Source organism: Hypanus sabinus, chromosome 8 (genome assembly GCF_030144855.1).
Source record: "Hypanus sabinus isolate sHypSab1 chromosome 8, sHypSab1.hap1, whole genome shotgun sequence".
In the NCBI taxonomy this organism is placed as follows: Eukaryota; Metazoa; Chordata; class Chondrichthyes; order Myliobatiformes; family Dasyatidae; genus Hypanus; species Hypanus sabinus.
The window spans coordinates 137,490,139-137,512,370 of NC_082713.1; the positions used below are offsets into that span (position 1 = coordinate 137,490,139).

General features: G+C 39.6%; 1 protein-coding gene across 2 annotated transcripts in view; it reads left to right on the top strand.

The window, feature by feature from the left end:
• The window catches only part of scube1 (signal peptide, CUB domain, EGF-like 1), a 264,360-nt gene that overhangs the window by 227,943 nt on the left and 14,185 nt on the right, over positions 1-22,232 (top strand). For both annotated transcript variants that reach the window (XM_059977952.1, XM_059977953.1), the window contains 4 exons: positions 1,853-1,969; positions 5,796-5,954; positions 15,508-15,708; positions 19,580-19,741. In XM_059977952.1, coding sequence (XP_059833935.1) covers positions 1,853-1,969; positions 5,796-5,954; positions 15,508-15,708; positions 19,580-19,741 — 639 coding nt within the window. The remainder of the gene's footprint in view (positions 1-1,852; positions 1,970-5,795; positions 5,955-15,507; positions 15,709-19,579; positions 19,742-22,232) is intronic.

Sequence of the window (22,232 nt, forward strand, 5' to 3'; positions counted from 1 at the left end):
AGACTTTTATTTTGTATTCACTGACCAACACATCTCAACCAGGAGCTCCAAAATCCCTGAGGAAAAGCCAAATGCTGGCAGTACAGTGTTGAACTGCTAAATTTACTCCATGAAATCCAGGCCAGAGATGTGCAATCCTAGTTGTGGTCAAGGAATATCTAGCAGGTATTAAGTAAATACTTAAAGCACAAATATACAGTGCAGAGTAGGCTCTTTGAGCCACTCTGTCCCAGCAGTAATTTACAATGACCACTTAACCTACCTTTAGACCGGGAGGAAACCAAGAGACCCAGAGAAAGTCCACACGTTCCACAGGGAGGACATCCAGAGACTCCTTGCTGAATGGCATCAGAATTGAACTCCAAATTCAGGAGCACTTTGCACCGTAATAGAGTTATGCTACCATGGCTGCCTATTAAAGGGAATGAGGAAAGAATAAGAAACTGGAGTGACTTCGGGTTCGAAATGTGGAGCTCATTAGAGAATGGGAGCCACATGCAGTAATAATTATCTGATGCTCTGCTTGAGTTTTTATATATTGTATTCATTTCTAATTTACTTGGCCAGTAGTATGCATACCATACAAGTTCCAGTCAGAGACTGTCTCTACAAAGAGAGTGTGTGATAGAATAGTCTCCACTTGCCTGGAAGAGTGCCACTTTGGTAACACTCAAGAAGTTTTCTTTCGTCCAGAACATCTCAAATTAGATGAATGACGCTCTGTCCACCAGCCTAAACATGTATTTCCTCGCTCGGTGGCTGCCTGATCTACCATCTACAAAATGCACTGCAGTTGTTCATCCAACTTACTGTACATCACCCCCCTCCCCAAGCTCAAAGCCACTACCACCAGCGAACAACTGTCATATCCAGATTCTCTTCAAAGTCACAATCCATTCTGATAAATTGTTGGTCCTTCAAAATTGTTTCTGCTTTTAAATCCAAAGAGCCTCTATTGAACCACTTTTGTGATGGATATTCACTATCCAGGGTCAGGAGGCTCTTTGCTAAACTCAGCTTTTTAGCACAGCAGAAGAAACTGTTCAAGGTTCAAGATGTTTATTGTTAATTTTTAATTTGTGTTACTTAGCCAGGTTCAGGAAGCCCATTGTTGACTTTACTGAGACTGCAACCTAATCAGAAGAAACAACATCGTCTGCTAACTTAAAGTTCCTGCCATCTGACATGATCAATGCAGTCGTACAAACATCACGTGCATGTGAGCTTGTCACTAGATGGCTGTCAAAAAAAAGATATAAATATCAGAAGGCAGTAGGGGTGGGGAAGAGTTACCGTGATGAAAACATGGAATTTACTTCTCAGCCTCAACCCACAAAGGATCTTTTACATGACAGATGACATGTTTATCTGCAACATATTGATATGGTTTTCTAATCTGAAGGAATTGTACTTGTAGTTTGAAATCCTTTGTAAATATTATAATCTTTTAGAATTATTCCTCAAAAGTAATGAGTTCCATTTAAAATAAATTAATTGTGTTTAATTTGCTTCATTAGCTGGAAGTATCTCCTCCTTGGTTGGGAGAGTGATTATTAACAGCTAATCCCCTGCAGCCAAGGGACTAGTTAGTCTTTGTCTTATAGTTTGCCATGGTATAATCTTCATAAAGCGAAGGTACTTAACAACTATTTGGCTTAAGTTTAGGGTTCTAGAACAAGTACACTCATATCTGGTGGAAGTACCTTCACCGGAGATTATACAAATAACCAGCTCTTTTTAGGAGTAATTTGGGATAACATTCTCAATGTAGGCCATATCCTGTTAATGAGTTGGAATACAATATTAAACCTAAATCTTCTGATACTGAAGACATCAGTTCCTTTTATTTCAGATCCCTTGGCACCTCCAATAAAACAAAGAGCTAGATTTAAGATAAAGGATGCCAAGTGCCATCTTCGACCACGAATTAAGGAGAGGATTAAGGATAGTCTGAAGCAAAGTATGTCAGGTATGTTATAGTTTGTTTATAACAGGGAAGGGTCTGAAATGTAATGAGCTCATGCTTCTGGTATGAAAAATAACGTGTACTGGCATGAACTATTCTTACAAGGAATTGATGTTTTTGTCAGTGAGAACAATGCTAATAAATTTCTCATTGCCTGCCATAACAGAGTCAAAATATTGATTGCGGTAGAGTAGTGATATCTGAAATCCAAAGTGTCAATAAATTGAAGGAACAAATTTAACATTAGTAAAGATAATGAATACCTATAGTCAATGAACTGCCCTTGAGCATCTGCCAATTTTAATTTCATTGCTAATTTGCCCATAACAGCAGAACAATCCATTACTACTGACTTGCAATATTAATAAAAAATCATTCTTCAAATAGAAGCCCTTTGACTAAATGATACACATTATTGAAGTCTTGTTTTCACAAAGACCAAAATTTGTTTAAATCCTTGGTTTTTCTCACTTATTCAGAATTCCAAAGGGCATCAGCTTCTGGAAAGAGCTATATGAATTAACTCCATGATGTAACTATTTGTTCCAATGACATTTTAATGACCAAAGGTGGTTTAAACTCAAAGCTGGCACAACAGGAAATTTGAAAGTCAGCACTCAATTTTATGTCTGGATATCACTAACTCAGGCTAATTTTCAGGAATATATTATATATATTTTTGATATTATCCAAAATGAGAAATAGAAAGGAATGAGAGATTGGTAAAATTAAATTCATATCCTGGTGAATTAGATTGACTGTCCAATCAAGAAACCCCAATCATGTACTGAAAGATTAGATTAAGAGGAAGAGTAAGGAAAAACTAAGAAAAAATATAATGCTTTTCAAATGTCTTCCAAAAATGCATATTCTTAATTTTCAGACCATGGTTGTTGATTAGTGACCATTAACGGTATTTGAAGGGTTATTGGGTGAGATTGTATCAGATCTGGCCCAAGGCTGATGTGACCTGTGTGCCATGTGTCTCTCATAGGGTGCCCACAGTCACACTTAACTTTTGTAAATACAAGCCTTAGAGGTTCTGCAATCTTCTGCAACTGTTCAGTGGATGGAAAACATTATCATAATCCAGATTAACTTTTTCCTCAAGACAGTCTTCTGAAACTCCTGCCGTACTGCTATTCACTGATGTCCAAATGACCAGGGATGCTTAAAAGCAGTAGAAAAACAGATCCTAATGTAGGGTCTCAGACTAGAACTTCGACTTTTTATTCCTCTCCAGAGATGCTACCTGACCTGCAGAGTTCCTCCAGCATTTTGTTTGTTACTCTAGATTTCCAGCATCCACAGAATCTCTTGTGTTTGACATATGTATAAGTAGGTGGAGAGGCAGGTAGTATTGAGGAAGCAGGGAATCTGCAGAAGGATTTTGACAGATTATGAGAATGGACAAAGAAGTGGCAGGTGGAATATAATGTAGGGAAGTGCATATTCTAAATGAAGGGAAAATTCAGAAATCAGAGGTGCAAAGGGACTTGGGAGGATTCGCTAAAGGTACAGGATGAGTTGGTAGTAGGAAGGCAAATGTAATACTAGCATTCATTTTGAGAGGACTAGAATATAAAAGCAAGGATGTAAGGCATTGATCAGACCACACGGAGTATTGTGAGCAGTTTTGGCGTTTTGAACCCTTTTCTAAGAAAAGAAGTGCTGGCATTGGAGAAGGTCCAGAGGAGGTTTATGAGAATGATTCCAGGAATGAAAGGGTTAACATATGAGGAGCATTTGATGACTTTGGGCCTGTACTCACTGGAGTTTAAAGAATGGGCGGAGATCTCACTGAAACATATCGAATACTGAAAGGTCTAGAGAGAGTGGATGTGGAGAGGATGTTTCCAAGAGTGAGAGAGTCTAGGACCAGAGGGCAAAGCCTCTGAATAGAAGGATATCCCTTTAGAACAGAGGTTGGTAAATCTGTAGAATTCATTGCCACAGTTGGCTGTAGAGGCCAAGTCATTGGGTGTATTTAAAGTGGAGGTTGAAATCTCCTATGACATCAAAGTAATAAATATTCTTGTTCTCTAGAGCACAACAACAATACAGGATTGCTAAAGGAAGTAGAGATGAGCAAATGCAAATTATAGAGCATGGCTGACCTGAATTGCAATACTAATGGCCTTATTTCAGAAGTATATATTCCTATTTATATAAATGGGATTATTGTTTGTTCATTTATTGAGAAGCTTGCAATTTCTTCGTTATCTCCATTGTTAGATTTGCTGTCCAAGGTGTCAAATAACAGATCAAATTCCACATAGCTATGGTATGTGTTCACACCTTGTCAGTAACACATTGAAAGAATGACAGAAGTGACTGTTAACAAACAAGTTGCAGCAATATTTTCAGACAAATTTGTGAAGAGCAAGCCCAAGCAGTTCCTAGAAGTATTGTGAACTGAGGGATATTTGCAGTTTTAAAAGTGCGCTCCAGATGGTGTCATTCATCGGTGCTAGCAGTGATGGCAGTTCCTCATCAATTGCCCAGCAGGTTCCCGTGATGATGTACTGCAGTTTATATTAATGCACTCAGTATTTTAGAGCAAGCTGAAAGACAATGTCATGTGCATTTTGAATGTCAAAGTCAATAAAGCTACTCAGCCAAAAGATGCAAAGGTGTTCCCATAGTTCACTTGGAAATAAATACATAGTGTTATTTTAGTTTTTGAGAGAGAGTACGTTGTGGGTCCTGTGACTTAGATCAAGTCCAAAATGACTGGTATGATTAGAATTGTCTATCGCCTGGCAAAGTGCCCATTTGAAATATATTTTATGTGTTTTCAGGTTAATTTTTCGTGTCTTTAACCTAAATAGGCCCCTTTCAGTTATCATGTGGCTTAGAAAGTCCACAGAAACACTGCTATGAGTAATGAAAAATGTCATTACCCTTTTATGGATGGCAAAAGTACCCTTTTAGAGTGGATGGCAAAAGGCTTATTTGTATCTCAGTATTCCAAACCTGAAGTTAATTTGTTCTGCCTTAAATTGTCATTATGGATGTACAAAATTCATCCAGGTCTGATGAAATTATGATAATATATTATAACTCCTCTGGAATGTTTTCATTTGCTCTTTGTAGATCTTAGAACATAGAACATCACAGCACAGTAGGAACTCTTCAGCATACAATGTTTTGCCCCCGATATAAACCAATAATGTGATCAATATAACCTTTGATAATCTAGTGTTATGTTCTGTTTTCTAGTCAACATTCAGAGCAATCTTTAAATTGTCACCTACATAGATAAGGCTAACATGGCAGGATCTGGCTGTGGATAATCTGATCAGCAGATATTTATTTTTTTTTTGATATCGTGCAGAGTAGGTCCCTCTGTCCTCTTGAGCCATGCTACCCCAGCATCCTCCAACAAACCCAATAACCCAATTAACCCTTACCTAACCACAGGACAATTTACAATGATCAATTGACCTCCCTGGAATGTCTTCGTATGGGGTGGGGGGGGGGGGCTGAGGGGTTGCTGGGGTGGGAACTGGAGGACCCAGAGAAAACTCAAGCCTTCCATGGGGAGAATGTACAGAAACTCCTTACAGAATAGAACTGGAATTGAACTCCCAACTCTGGAATATCCCGAACTGTAGTAGTGTCATGCTAATCTCTATCCTACTGTGGCAAGACTTTATCAACAGGGAAATTCCAAAATTTAAGATACCTGCTAAAAGTTTATCTGAGATTGAAAGTACACCACAATGTATACTGTTCCCAAATACCTTGCAGTTATATCTCGTCATGTAGATGCCACTTTTTTATTTTCTATGCTGCCTCTTCACTTTTCAATTTCCATTGCACAAAGGTGGACACTTCCCATGCACAGACAACTGCCATGTGACATTCGTAAATCTGAAGTGTGATTCTTCCAAAAAGCGGAGGCGTGGACGCAAGTCACCATCTAAGGAGGTTTCGCATATTACAGCAGAATTCGAGGTAGAAATGAAGTCTGAACAGGTGACAGGTTAGTGGCTATTTAAGCTTAAGGTTAATCAGTCTCACAGCAATGGATTATACAGCCAAGACCATTGTGGCTCGGAGAAATTACATGGATTTAATGGAGAAGTCAATTTCAGAGAAATCAATTTTGTTTAATAAATGCATAACACATAAAGATACAGGAGCACCTCAGCAGATTAGACAGCATCTATGGAGGAAATTGGACAGTCGTCATTTTGGGTTGAGAACCATCACCATAACTGGAAATAAACTGGGGAGATTGCTAGTATAAAATGGTAGAGGGAAGGGATGGAGGCCATTTCTCGTCACAGATGCTGTCTCATCCACTGAGTTCTTCCAGTGCCTTTGTGTATTGCGCCAGGCTGCCAGCATTTGCAGTCCGTTGTGCTTTTATTCAAATTATTGCAGTTTCTAAACATGGAAATAATCAACTGAAACCCTGCTTTTCTTTTGTAAATCTTAATTTTCTGCTAAGAGGACTTGTAGGACTTTATTCCCTCAGAGAATTTTTAAACTGGTGTGTGTTTTTGTTTTCAACCTTCCTTGGAGTCAGTACAAATTGAGGTGTGCAGGAGTGACAAAATTTCTGCAGGACAGGCTGTATAAAGCACTAGGTCTTCCAAGTTGCTGTTGTTTACACATATGAAAGGTTTCTTTTTTCCAGATCTTCAAGGAATCATCATCAGTGTGAATGTCCATTCTGCATTCTGGAATGGGAAGTTCAAAGTACATTTATTATCAAAGTACGTATAGTATATACAACTTTGAGATTCATCTCATTACAGGCAGCCATAAAAGAAAGAAACCCAATAGAACCAACTAAAAAAGACTGTCAGACATCCAACATGCAAAGAAAATTGTGCAAACAGTAAAAAGTAAGCAAAAAACATTCAGATTTAAAGTTCACAGAAGTCATGAAGCAGCCAGTCATCACTGCAGCTGATCCAGGAGCCTGTTAGTTGCAGGTACTGAGACCTCATGAAGCAGTGAGCTGAACACTAACCCATACCTAGCTTCCAGTCCTGTCTTCCTGACCTTCTCAATCCAGTCAGGTGCTTAAATCGGTCAAACCTCATCTCATTCCTAGTTCTCGGACCCGGGCTGTGCTGCTTCAAAACGCGCTTGGGCCTGGGCCCCGTTGCTTTGATTTAGCCCATACCTGACCTTTCTAATCTGGCCCAGTGCTTAAATCAGTCAAGCACCTTGCTCGTTCCTCACACTCAGGCCAGGCTCTGTCACTTTGGCTTAGGAAACCAGAGAAAGCAGCTTTTGAATTTTCAGCCAAATGTGCTAATTACAGGGTCAGATGTCTCTGAAAAGGCAGGGTGTCAAACTGAAGACGAGGGTCAGGCTGATTCTGCTCGCTCTTCCATGATGTTTACTCATGTCTCCACGGCACTGAGGCTGTGAGACTGCTCCGGCTGCTCCATGCTTTATGGCGATTTGTCATTTGGTGTGATGAATTGAGACTGAGGCTATGGGCCTACACTGGCTGCTCTGAGCTTTGGGTTTAAGAACTCAATTTGGCTCTGAATGTTGTTGCTTGCTTTTATTGTTTACATGATTTGTTTTCTCTCTACATTTTGGGTGTTGGTCTTTTTTGTAAAACTGGGTCTTTTAGGTTTCTTGCTTTGTGGCTGCCTATTGGGAGATGAATCTCAAGGTTGCATAACATACATACTTAGATAATAAATGTACTTTGAAATATATTTTGGTCTGTTTGAAGAGTGACAATTTTGTTAGCTGTGCCAAAGTTGGGATACCTATTGGCAGTTTCCTTGTGAGACATCTTTCAAGTGACTGTGCAGTAAGATACCAAAAATAATGTGAGATGCATTAAGCCAACAGACTTGAGCTATGCCCAGGATTTCTTTCTGCTTTAGGAATGAGTAACTTCCAGATGCAGGTATATAGAAAAACGTAGCTTTTCATTATTGACGACAAAATCAAACACTTAATAGGAAGAGGCCATTTCAAAAAGTTGTCAATACATAAGTTTGTTGCTGCAAATACATCATAAGAATGCTTTTTGTAAGACCATAAGTGAACATCGGAATGATAGGAACATTTAATAACAACATTTCCAAACTGATTAATCTGGTGTGTCAATTCAAAGCCTGTGTCTCAGCAGCTCATGTTCAATGCAGGCGTAACAAGTGAATGAGGTCACGTGGCCAAACTGCTTACTTCAAAGGCTATTGGATAAATATCTGAAAAATAGAAAATATGCCAGGAAGGCAAAAAACATCTTGCCAGCAGCATTTTATCATCAATATCGCCAAAATAGATGTTCCAGACATAGCCATGTTGTTTGTGGGATACAGCTGTATACAAACTGCTCTTTGAACATCAGTGGGACTGTACAATGATTATTTCAATGGCTGTGTCTTGGGATAAGAGTTGGCCACTTGGAGTAACACAAGATCACAGAATGATCAAGGCATTGAAGGAAACCATTCTGATCATCAGCTACATGTAGACTCACCATAAGAGCAATCGAGCTGATCCTTCTCTCGCCTGCCTCCATAGTCCTGCATCTTCTTTCCTTTTTGAAGTCCTATTCAGCTCCCTTTTGAATGCTAAATTCCAGTGCTTACACAACAAACAAAAATGGTCTATCTGCTGTACGAGAAATAGTATACCTTCATAAGTTTTGCTATTTTGAAAATCATCTTCATTCTTGTTTTTGACCGTTCCACCATCAGGCAGCATTTCTCTCAATCTTCCTGTCTAGACCCTTCTGATTTTAAATAACTCCATCAGATCCTTTTGCTACCACCCTACCACAGAATTGCAATCATCAGCAACCTGGCTTCAATCTTGATCTCAATGGCATTCTATACACTGTACATTCTCCAGAAACTACCTGGGTTTTCCCTTGGTACTCTGGGTTCCATCCACATCCCAAGTGCACGTGGGTTGGTAGATTATTTCGCTGCTATTTGTCCCCAGCCTATCAGGTAGAATTTGGAGGGAGGTGATACAAATGCCAGGAGAGTAAAGTGGAATTAATGTAAGGTTAGTGGAAAGAGCTGCTGAATGGTTAGTGCTGGCCTAGTGGGCCAAAGGAGCTGCTTCCATTCTGTATCTCTCTGTGAATCCTGTTTCTTCAGCCTATCCTCATAACTAAATCCCTCATTCCAAGAGTCATTATTAATTAATCTCTTCTTCACACTCTCGAAAGATTTAGAAATTATGAAATACAAAGATAAGGTAGATAGTAAAAGTCTTTTCCCTGCGTAGAGTAGTCCAAAACTGGGGGAGAGGGTGCATAGATCAAGGGTGAGAGGGTAAAGAATTAAAAGGGACTAGAGGGGCAACTTTTTCATGCAGAGGGTGTGAGTATACTAAATGAGCTGCTAGAGGAAGTAGTTGAGGCAGATACAACCGTATCATGTAAGAAGCACGAGGGGAGGTACATGGAGGTGCAGGACTCAGACGCACATGGACTGAACACAGGAGATTAGGATTAGCTGAGTGGGCTCCAGGGTTGGCATGGACTGGCTGGGCTGAAGGGCCTGTATCTATGCTGTATTGTTCCATGATTATATGTACATCTTGGTAATTGGAATAGGAAGCAAATCACTTTTTCTTTAATGAAGAAATTATGATAAGATTCTGTGGCTCTAATGTAGCTGTGTTGTAATGCTCTGGACTTCGCATCTTACATAGTGATGACTGAACCAGTAAAATTTTATAAATGTCCATTGTGAATTTCTTCCTTTTGTACTTTCTCCCTCTTTCAATGTAAAGCTTCAAGATTCAGGGTTTTTTTGCCATGTGTACATCGAAACATAGTGAAATGTGTCATTTGTGTTAACAGCCAACACACCTAGGATCCCATCTTTCTTCACTGCATTCTCAAACTGCTCTGGAGAAAAGACTGTTACCATGGATTGTGCAGAAATACCCCCAGATTTCTCCATTCTTGATCCCATTCTGAATTATGTCCTCTGGTTTACATTGCCTTCTATTGGTCCTCATACCAGTGTGTAACTCTTTATCTTTCTCAGTATTAAACTTCACCTGCCACCTAACCACCCATACTGCCAGCCTTTGATAATAAATGTTATTTGAACTTTGAACTTTGGAAGGAAAGAGAAAACCAAGAGTGTGAAGATGGATTTGTGAACTATGTACAAACATAATTCTTGGGTTTTAATTTAATTTTCTTTAACTTGAAAATCCATGATAAAAGAATCTACCCATGTAATCATCAGATGTTTGACTGTACACTTGAAAATAGTAATTCACAAACTTTTAATGAGCCACTTAAAAGCAACCTGCAGGGTTTTTATTTTCAGTGCCCTTTTCAAATGTCAAAACCCTGAGATGCTGAGATAGCTGCAAGATTTCACCCTCAAGCAGGCACCATAATGATACCCTTCTCCACTGAAAGGAAGGGGCTTGAAGAGCAAGTTCCGCTCGAGAGTAATTTTTCCTCATTGTACGACCTTTTCTCTTTATTCATTTCTGTCACACCAAATCATTGATCAAACTTTGTTTTGCTTTTAGGGATGTTTTACTCCCACTTGCTGAGCACTCCACTGCTCCACGTTGACCTCTGCTCTTGTCCTCAAGGTCCTACCTGGAGCTTACAAATTTACATTTTTCTTGTTGCAGAGTCTTGCAGAATGGAGAACAGAGAGAAACAGTTCCTTTCCTCATTCTTTCCATTTAGCACAAGTAAACTTGTTTTTCACTATAAAATTAAACATTAAGATAAGAAAATATAAATATCTATAGAGCAAGTGCCAGAAAACAGTAAAATAACCAGTGCTGCTCTTTTATTTATGAAATTACAAGCTGGTGATTGTTACATCAGTGGTAGGGAAATTATTGGAGTAGATACTTGTGGACAGGATTTCCTTGTATTTCGTAAAGCATGGACTTTTAGGGATAATTTTTGTGGCTTTGCATGATGGAACCTATCTCAAAAATTGATAGAGGCATTTTTTGAGGGAGTGATGAAAATGATTGATTAGGGTAAGGCAATGGAATATGCCTACATCAAGTTTAGGAAAACATTTGTCAAGATCCTTCAGGGTAGGCCTGTCCAAAAGATTGAGTCATGTGAGATCCACAGTGAATTGATAAATTGGAAACAACATTGGAGATCGAGGTTTGTGGTGAAGAGATACTTTTCTGACAGAGATCTGTGACCAGTGATATTCGGCATGGATCAGATGGATCAGTGCAGGAATCTCTGTCTGTAATGAAATGATTTGGATGAAAAGTAGATAACTCATTAGTTCAATTATAAAATACATGAAAATTATTAAAAGTAGTGAATAGACAGGATGGTTATCAAAGGATTGAGAAGGATATAAGTCAGTTAGAAAGTTGAGAGGAGAATTGGCAAATAAAGTTTAATCAGGACAAGTATGAGGCGTTACATTTTGGGAGATCACATGCAAGAGTAAAGTACACAGTAAAGGGCAGAACACTTAGGAGCATTTATGTACAACAGGATCTTAAAGAGTGCCCATTGTCCCTTGAAAGAGGCAGCACAAGTGGATATGATTGTAAAGATGGCATAGGACATGCTAGCCTTCATTGGTCAAGGCATTAAATATAAAAGTCAGAAGTCATGCTGTGATTGTATAAAATGTTACTTAGCCTACATTTGGAATATTGTGCACCTTTCTGGCTGCCAGAAGGATGTGGAAGTTTGGAGGGTGGTGCTGAAGAGGCTTACCAGGATGTTTCCTAGATTGGAGTGTTTTAAGGAATGGTTGAAACAATTTGACTAAGGTGTGACCTGACAGAAGTATACAAAATTATGAGAAATATGATGGGCCAAAGGGCATGTATCTATGTTGTGCTTTTCTGTATTTCACCACTTTTGGTATTTTACTTCGACTACTTCCAAAGAAGATTGTATGAAAGTTAATCTGCCACAGATACTGACTTATGTGCTCCTGTTGTAAAAGAAATTTGCAAAACCCTGCAAAACAGTTTGTTGCTCTTTTCCAAAAGACTTTCAATGCATAGGTCTTTTTTTCTGTGATGTTTACTGGAGTTAAAGAAAAATCTAAAACTGGAACAGAATCCTCTCAAAATCTCTTCATGATAATGCTGTCTCTGCCTCAACCATTCCCTGTGGCAGCTTGTTCTATACTCACAATCCTCTGTGTGGAAGAACATCCCTCTCAGGTCCCTTTTAAATCTTTTGCCTCTCACCTAAACCTATGTATGACCCCTTACCCTGGGGAAAGAACTGTTAGCATCCACCTTATCCTTGTCTCTCATAATTGTAAATGCTTCTATACATTTTATTCGCATTCTCTGACATTCCAAGGATTAAAGACCTACTACACTGGCCAACCTCTCCCGATAATTCAGGCCTTCTCGTCCTGGCAGCATTCTAGTAAATCTTTTCTGCATTCTTTCCAGTTTACATGAATATAGTCAATTGACGTTGTGTTATTGAGCAGTAAGCTACCATTTAAAATATTTTCCTTTTGTGTACTGTCAGTATTTTAACCCCAGCAGAAGCATTTAGAATAAATACAATTAAGGGATTCAGAAGGCATAAAGAGCAAGGAGGATGTCTCAAGCAGATAGGAAGAAAAAAATCACCATAATATCAGAATTGTGTTTATTATCACTGAAATATGTTGTGAAATTGATTATTTTGTGGCAGCAATACAGTGCAAGACATTAAAAAATTACTGTGGGTTACAATAAAAAAAACCTGCAAAAGAGGAACCATGAGATAGTGAAGTACTGTTCATCAGCTGAGAAATGGCAGAGGGGAAAAAACTGTTCCTAACACATTGACTGTGTCTTCAGGCCCCAGTACTGTACCTTCTCACCGATGGTAGGAATGAGAAGAGATAGATCGATAGACAAGTAGATACTTTATTGATTCTCAAAAGAAATTACAGCATCACAGTAGTATTACAAGCACACAGATATACAGGTATTAGAAGAGAAGTAAGAAAGAATAAAAAAATAAGTCACCTCAAACAGTCTAACAGGAGGGGGTCATCACTTCCCCGACTATAGGTTGACTCATTATAGAGCCTAATGGCTGAGGGTAAGAATGACCTCATATAGAACTCCTTGGAGCAGCGCAGTTGTCTTAGAGTATGTCCTGGATGGTAAGAGTCCTTCATATTATTGTTAAGTAATTGGTAACCTTCAAGGGATGGTATGAGGGGAAGTCTGTTCTGGACTACTGTATAACCCAATCATAATAAGGCTCCTAAATGAAAAGGAAGAACATACAGTTTGCCATTTTAGAACTTTACATGTTGTGAGCAGTGGCTCTCGACCCATCCCACTCTAATGTTTATTAATCTGGACCCCTTCTCAGTATTTTTTGCACCTTTTTAATGGAGAAGCTCCAAGAAAATAACATGCGATGGACAGTTATCATACATGTTCATATACTAATGATCAATCATTTGCCAACTGATAAGTAGACATGCTGTATCGAGGGATCAAGGTTCCCTTCAGTTAGTGAAAATTGATCATCTCACTGCTGTTGGGATCCAGCTGTTTTCAGTGTTTTAGCTATTGTTCAGTTTGCAGCTTTGCAGTTGTTTCCACCAACTTAAGCATGGAAGTGAGTTCTTGTCACAACTGAGGTTAATTTGCTGCTTTTCGGGACTCTTTTTAGGTATCGTTTTAGGTATGAGATGTAAACTTGACATAGCTATTTGCACATGTATGTATAACGTATATTTTATGTTGTTTTGTTAGTATCTACCATTGTCAAAAACATTTAAATCAGAGATTATAACAGAAATCTCTTCCTGAGAAACGACGGGTAGGCTGCCCCTTGGTTATTCTCAATATTAGCTTAAGTGCAGTTCTAAAGTTTTGAATAATGTTAAAGGGGAAAACAAAAAAGATGTTGTGCAGGAAAATTCACTGAGATTTTAGTTAGCAAAATGTTGAAAAGGAATGCAAATATTAAAATTGTGCAAGTTAGCACAAATATGAATTAGCCTGGGAACAGAATGCGCTTTCTGGAAAACAAAAGCAACTGTCTGCTATTGAGACACCCAGCTGAGAAATGGCATTCAGTTGTGTTGGCTCTGCATTTTGTTTTCAGGGTAATGTTTCAGCATGTGGCAATTAGAGTCCTAATGTCCCAATGAGTTCAAACTGATAAATATCCTGTGGGTTTCAGGCGTATGATTGGTTGATCTCACAAATAAGTCTCCAGCACCCCCTGTCGATGAGTCAAGGGATTGCATTATTGGAAAGAGAAACTTGCTTGAAGAGGAATGCAATAAGATTGTGTATCCAAATCAAGCAGTTCTCATGAAAAAGATAATATCAATCTGCTTCACGTAAATGCCCTCATATTTTCCCATGCCAGCTTGAATGCTTCCATTTCAAATGTTTGTTGACTTTTCTTTTAAAAGCCATTTATTACACGCACGGTTATTTACAGAAGGGAAACGGGCCATTTGGTACAACTGGTCCATCCCTGTGTTTAACATGGGCTTCTTCCATCCCTATTATCCAGCCAAGCCAGATGTGTTCTCAATGAGTGATTCCTTGACCTCACATTATTGAGAATTATTTCAATACACAAGCTTTCCCATTATTCTTATTTTTAAATTTCTATTTATTTAGAGGCACAGCGTGGAATAGGCCCTTCCAGCCCTTTGAGCTGCACCAACCAGCAAACCCCGATTTAACCCCATATTAATTTACAGTGATCTATTAACTCACTAACTAGTAAGTCTTTCTAATGTGGGAGTAAACCAGAGAACCCAAAGAAAACCCATGCATTCCATGAGGAGGATGTACAGACTCCCCACAAATGACGTCAGAAATGAACCCTGAACTCCAATGCCCTGAGCTGTAATTGCATCGCACTAACCACTACACTGTTGTTCAAAATGCTAGTCAGATCTGATTTTACATAGGAGAGAAAATACTTCACTCAACTCGACTATAATCCCAGACAAGTAGTGGTTCAAAGGGGGATGGTTGATACTGCACCAATTTAGAGGGAAAAGGAATTTACATAAACCTTCACCAATATATGCTTGAGGTGAATGGTCCTGATTTCAAATCTGGCCAGCTCTTTGCATGCTTTCTATCTGTGCTAGGCTGACCGTTGAGCTAGCAACTTTGTGTCTTAAAAAAAAAACAGTCAAAATGCTGCAGAAATGGCAAAACTGGCTACAGAAAATGAACAGCAACAACAATCCACTAATACACCGGTAGTGATTTTCTCCTCTGTCCCCAGGAGTTTAAGGAGTTTCCTGTAGAGAGCCAGAATGGCTTTGAAAAGCAAGAGGTGATCTAATACCCTCAGGCATTTCCAACCCTTTGCATTTCAATGTCAATGTGTTGTCTAATGTAGGGTGTTGAAGATGGAAGTAAAAATGTGTTCAATTCCACTTCAAAATGGTTTAACAATTGTCAGGATTCATTTCTCTCACATTCAGTCCTTTGACCATTTGCAAACTCCTTTGATAAAGTATACTCTATCTATAATAGTATATCTTCTATTGTAAATATAACATTGTAAATAAGTACATGTTCAGTCCAACCTTTAATGCAATCTGTATTGCTTTTCTCCTCAGACTCCTGCAACATGGAATGTGTACGCAAGAAGATGGAACAAAAACTGCAGACAGCAATTAAAACTTTGAGAAAGTCAATTAATAAACAACAATTTTACATTCAGTTCTCTGGGACAGAGTATGAAGTCGCCCAGAAACCAGCAAAAATGCACGAAAACCAAATGTGCAGCCCAGGTCAAGTGCTCCAGGATGGGAAGTGCAGTAAGTATTCTTCTGACTTTGCATGGGCCATTATCAACTAAGATGAACCAATCCAATGGAGAGGAAAGGGATAAGACTTTTTTAACACATTACAATCAAAATGCTCCATAGGTCAGACAAGAGCTGTGAACATAGCAACAGAATATGTTTCAAGTTGAAGGTCCTTCATCGGACCTTTAAGTCTTAAACCTGAAGTGTTAACTCTGTTCCTCTGTCCGCAGATCCTACTGGACTTGTTGAGTGTTTCCGTCACTTTCTGACCCTTGATCACTTCAGTAAGCCTTGCAAATGCCTTGATAATCTCAACAACAATGACTACAATTAATTAAAGAGATTATCAATGCCAAACATTGTTATAAACTTCTCTTTGTACTTTATATTGTAAAGTCACTCGCTGCCAAACTGAGTATAACAGAAGAAATTGAAATCAGGTGGATCAGGTAGTGGCTGAAATCACCCTGGGTGTTAACACAATTTAAATGGTGCCTATCTTCTGAAATGGAGGTCCAAAGGAGCTTATTTTTGGAAAACACCACCAAAATTTAACTGCTCTGAGTAATATGCAAATTTTGTGCTAAAAGTATAAAAATCAAATATATGAAGGTATCAGATATCCTTCTTTTGAGATGCACTGTACTGGGAAATCAAGGTAATATTGATGCATGGTTGGAACTCTAAATGCATGATAAATTCATTACTCAGAAACAAGACTTTCAGCCCATCAAGGCCATTATGGGCATCAAGCTCCCTTTTGCACTAAACTTATATCATTCTTTCCACATTCCCATTGCTCAACTACAGATAGCAACAATTTGCAGTGTTTATTTAATGTATAATTCCTCTTTTCTTTGGCATGTGGAAGGAAACCACACAGACACAAGGGGAGTGCACAAACATCACAGAGACAGTGCTGGAGGTCAGGGTTGAATCCAGATCCCTGGACTGGATCTGTGAGGCAGCAACTTCACTAATTCCACTACTCTGCGGTCCCAAACATTAACCTGTGTCAGAGCCTTGGAAGTCAATTTTAATCCGCAGATAGGATTTTTTAATTGAAATGGTTGCATTTACTGTCAGAGTATGGATACAGTATACAATCTGAAACACTTGTCTTCGTAGACATCTACAAACAGAAGAACCCCGAAAGAATGAACGACAGAAAAATATTAGAACCCCAAAGTCCCCTTTCCCCCTCCCCTGCACAAACAGCAGCGAAGGATCAATGCATCACCCTCCCCCCCCACCCATTTCAGCAAAAAGCGTCAGCGCTTACCACCGCCATGCAAAAACAAAGCACCCAAGGAAAGGTCTGCAGTCAACAAAAACTGTTGTTTACCCAACAGTTTGATATGGTGCAGGCTCTCTCTCTCTCTCAATAACAAGGGACAGAGAGGTATCACCAATTTCACAGTGAAAGGGAAGACTGACAGTCTCTGTTACAATATTATAATCTGCCACGTTGCTTTTTACTCTGAAATTCTCCGACTCAAGGATTGGCAACAAACGCTCCCCACCATTGAGAGGAAGAGAGTGCGATTGCCTGACTACAGAGACCTCTGTCCATACATCCGCAGCAGTGAAATCCTGATGTTCCTTCTCTCGCGACGCCTCAGTTGGCAACACCGGCCTGGAATCGGTCGTCCACATGGCCGCACCCCGGAGGCACTATCTTCCAAGCTGTGCCTGGAGAATTTCGGAAAACGGTCAGCTAGCAATCTCTAGGAACAGGAACTCCTACGCCGTAAAAAAAAATGCACGATGAGTGCTGTTGCAGATCAGGACCTCACTAGAACCCCAGCTACATTGAAAAAGGAAAAAAGAGACATTACAGAGAGGAATTTAACCTGTTTCCACAGATGAGTGCAAAGAGGCAGCCATTTGGTGCCATCTTAACTCCGCCCACCAGCTCCTCAGTCTTTTGCCTAATAGTCAGACAACAGCTTTCCTTTATTATTAAAGACATGATTCTTTAGTTTTTAGTATAAAGGCGAAAGTTCGAAGTTCAATGTAAATTCATTATCAAAGTATATGTCACCATATGCAAGCTTGAGATTCATTTTCTTGCAGGCATACTCAATAAATCGATAATAGAATAGCAACCATAACAGAATCAGTGAAAGAGTGCTCCAACTTAAGTGTACAACAAATAAATAAATATGCAAACAAGTGCAAATATTGAATGCATGAGATGAAGAGTCCTTGAAGGTGAGTCCATAGGCTTTGGGAATGTTGCTAATGGCATGCTGGCCTTTATAACAAGAGGAATTGAGTATAGGGGTAAAGAGGTCCTTCTACAGCTGTACAGGGCCCTGGTGAGACCCCACCTGGAGTATTGTGTACAGTTTTGGTCTCCAAATTTGAGGAAGGATATTCTTGCTGTTGAGGGAGTGTAGCGTGGGTTCACAAGGTTAATTCCCGGAATGGCGGGACTGTCATGTGTTGAAAGATTGGAGCGACTGGACTTGTATACACTGGAATTTAGAAGGATGAGAGGGGATTTGATTGAAACATATAAGATTATTAAGGGATTGGACACGCTGGAGGCAGGAAGCATGTTCCCGCTGATGGGTGAGTCCAGAACTAGAGGCCACAGTTTAAGAATAAGGGGTAGTCCATTTAGAACAGAGATGCAGAAAAACTTTTTCACCCAGAGAGTGGTGGATATGTGGAATGCTCTGCCCCAGAAGGCAGTGGAGGCCAAGTCTCTGGATGCATTCAAGAGAGAGTAAGGTAGAGCTCTTATAGATAGCGGAGTCAAGGGATATAGGGAGCGGGCAGGAACGGGGTACTGATTGTGTATGATCAGCCATGATCACAGTGAATGGCAGTGCTGGCTAGAAGGGCCAAATGGCCTACTCCTGCACCTACTGTCTTGTCTATTGTTTCAATGATGGGGCACGTGAAGTTGAGAGAAGTTATCCCCTTTGGTTGAAGAGCCAGATGTTTGAAGTGTAATAACTGTCCCGAACCTGGCAGTGTGAGTCCTCAGGCTCCTGTACCTTCTTCCTGATGACAGCAGTGAGAAGACAGCATGCCCAGTGTGATGGGAGACCCTGATGATGGATGCTGCTTCCCTGTGACAATGCTCCATGCAGGTGTGCTCAATGGTGGGGAGGGAAGTATCCACTACATTGGTGTTTCCATACCAGGCTATGATGCAGCCAGTCAATATACTCTCCACCACAACTCTGTAGAAGTTTGTCAAAGTTTTAGATATCATGCCGAATCCTCTCAAACTCAAAAGGAAGTACAGGCACTGCCAATCTTTCTTTGTAATGACACTTACATTCTGGTCCCAGGGCAGGTCTTCCAAAATGATAACACTGAGGAATTTAAAGTTGCTGACTCTCTCCACCTCTGATCCCCCGATGAGGGCTGGCTCATGAACCTCTGGTTTCCTCCTCCTGAAATCAATAAATCAGCTGGTTGGTCTTGCTGACAATGAGTAAGAGGTTGTTGTGGCACCACTGAGACAGGTTTTCAATCTCCCTTCTCTATGACGATTCATCACCACCTTTGATTCAGCCTACGACAGTGGTGTCATCATTAAACCTGAATATGCCATTGGAGCCACATAGCCATATGTGAAAAGCAAGTAGAGCAGGAAGCTAAACACACATCCTTGTGGTGTACCTGTGCTGGTAGAGGTTGTGGAGGAGAGGTAGTTGCCAATCCGAATTGACTCTGGTCTGTAAGTGAGAAGATCGAGGGTCTAATTGCACAAGGAGGTATTGAAGCCAAGGTCCATGAGCTTATTGATTAGGTTTGAGAGGATGATGTGAATATCTTACAGGCATGATAGACTACAAAATAGCAGAAGCTGGAATGCTAAGCCTTTCGGTTCACTCACAAATCTGTCTTGTTCTTCCAGTCAGCTGTGAACTAGGACGCTATTACAGTGGAGAGCTCAACCAATGTCTCCTGTGTCCACCGGGCACATACCAGGATACAAGAGGTCAGCTGTCCTGTGAGCCATGTCCTAGCAACGATGGACAAGGAATAGCTGGGGCTCGGAATGTATCTGAGTGTGGAGGTGGGTTCTTGCCTTATACATACTTTGGTAATCAATTGTCAATGTTAAGAAACTAGGCACAATTTATGGTAGATTTTCTCAATATTCTTTTTGTTTATTCACTATTCTACTTCTGTACAAGGAATTACTCCTAACCACCCTCTGTCCAAACATTCCACATTCCTTTCAAGCTATAAAGATGATATTATGTCTTAATGTTCCTAGATCACCTTATTCAGAAAAAACTGCAAGGAAAGATATCTTGTAAAATATAAAAGTCGATATTCTATTGAAATCCTTAATAAACAAACATTAATTCTACATTTAGTCCATATAATTAGAATTATTTTTAAATATGAAGGAGCTCCAAGATTTGTAGGGGATATAATAATTAGAAAGGTCAGTACAGATTGAGAGCAAGATGTATATGATACATATGTACATATGTACAAGGTAAACAGAGGGAGAGTAATAGGACACTTCAACACAGAAATAAGTCCTTTGGCCCATCTAATCTGTGCCAAGCTATTAACCTGCCAAGTCCCATCAACCTGCACCTGGACCATAGCCCTTCATATACTTTCCATCCATGTACCTATCCAGATATCTCTGTGTTGAAATCAAACCTGCATCCACCACTTCTGGCAGTTCGTTCCACTCTCTCACCAACCTCTGAGTAAAGAAGTTCTCCTTCAAGTTCCCATTAAACATTTCACGTTTCACCCTTAAATCTTGACCTCTACCTCTAGTCTCACCCAACCTCAATGGAAAAATCTTGCTTGCAGTTACCCTATCTATCTCCCTCATAATTTTGTACCTCTGTCAAACTCCCCACATTCAACTACACTCCAGGGAAAATCTGGGGGAAAGGAACATAAACATTGAAGTTCAAGCATCCTCCTCACAAAGACTGAAGAAAATGAAACACAGATTGATAAGCGTAAGAGGATGATCTACTTACAATTTGTGCAAAATAAAATCTTTAAATCATTCATGTTTAATCAGAAAAGACATCTAATCCCATTGCTATTTTAATTTAAAAAAAGAGCAACTTTCAAAGTAACTTATTAGCTTAGCACAGGGTGCGATTATTATGTAACTATTGGTGGTGTTAAGGTATTTTAAAAAATCTGGGAACATTGTGTTTCAACTCTTTTTATTAATGCCCTCTACAGGATAAACGGTGTAAAACAACTTAAACAGAGCAGAATGCTACAGTATATGTTTTCACTGCTGAATTTTTAAATGCTTGAATGCTTGAATGCTTGAATGCATTAAACAATGCTATTTTGATTACAAGTACCAAAGATAAATACAGTCCATCCAGAATGGTTTCAGGAATAAGTATAGCTAGTTTATCATACTATGTGTGGATAGGGGAGGGGCAGCGGATGACGCGAGAAGCTGGGAGGTGACAGTTGAAGAATGTAAGGGGCTGAAGAAGAAGAAATCTGATAGGAGAGGAGAATGGACCATGGTAGAAAGGAAAGGAGGAGGGGCACGAGTGAGAGGTGTTGGGGAGGTGGAGATAAGGGAAGGGGTACAAAGGGAGCCAGAATAGGGAATTTAAAAAGATAGGAGAGGAAGGGAGAAATTACTGGAAGTTAGAAATTTCAGTATTCATATTGTCATGGTGGAGGCTACCTAGATATGAGTGAATATGAGGTGTTGCTCCTCCAACCTGAGAATGGACTCATATTGGTAGTAGGGGGAGCTATGGACTGATATGACGGAATGGCAATGGGAAGTGGAATAAAGGTAGGTGACCACAAGGAAAGCTCACTTGTTGTGGCAGATAGAGTGAAGGTGCTCTGTCCGCCACATCAGGCATTTTTATTCCCATGTTTTACCTGCTGAATTGTAAGTGGTGCTTTTACCCAATATTTAATACACTGATGTTAACACACACACGCTGCCAGAGCTGTGCTTGAATTAAATGAATTTTGATGAAATTTTGAGAATAGCCAGAATTCAAATTACATAGAGTGAAAGTATCTCCCTGGTGTTTTTAAGAGCAAGGTCCCGCAGAATACTTTTTTTTTGAGTGTGTAGCTGATGAGGGTTATAAACACCAGAGGCTCATTATGGTTTGAAGCTTTCTATCTCCAAAAATAAAGAGAATTCTATGTGTCCTGAAGAAGGGTCTCGGCTCAAAATGTTGACTGCTTGTTCATTTCCAAAGATGCTGCCTGACCTGATGAGTCCCTCCAGAATTTTGTGTGTGTTACTGAGAATTCTATGGATTTGTGCTAGATAACATGAAGAGGTTAATCACAGTGGGAGTCAATGATCCCATGGCCAGTAATGATCCAAGAGTATTGAAAATGAAGTTTAAAGTCATATTCCATATTCCTGGATAATTCAATAGAACTGGCTCTTCATGCCAGTTGAACAATATCAAACCTTTCTTTTCTTTACCAAAGCAAAATTTGGCTATTGTTGGAATTCTGAAATGCAATGAATACATGAATGAAAGTAAATGAATACATGAACAAGAGTTGCCTTTTTAGGC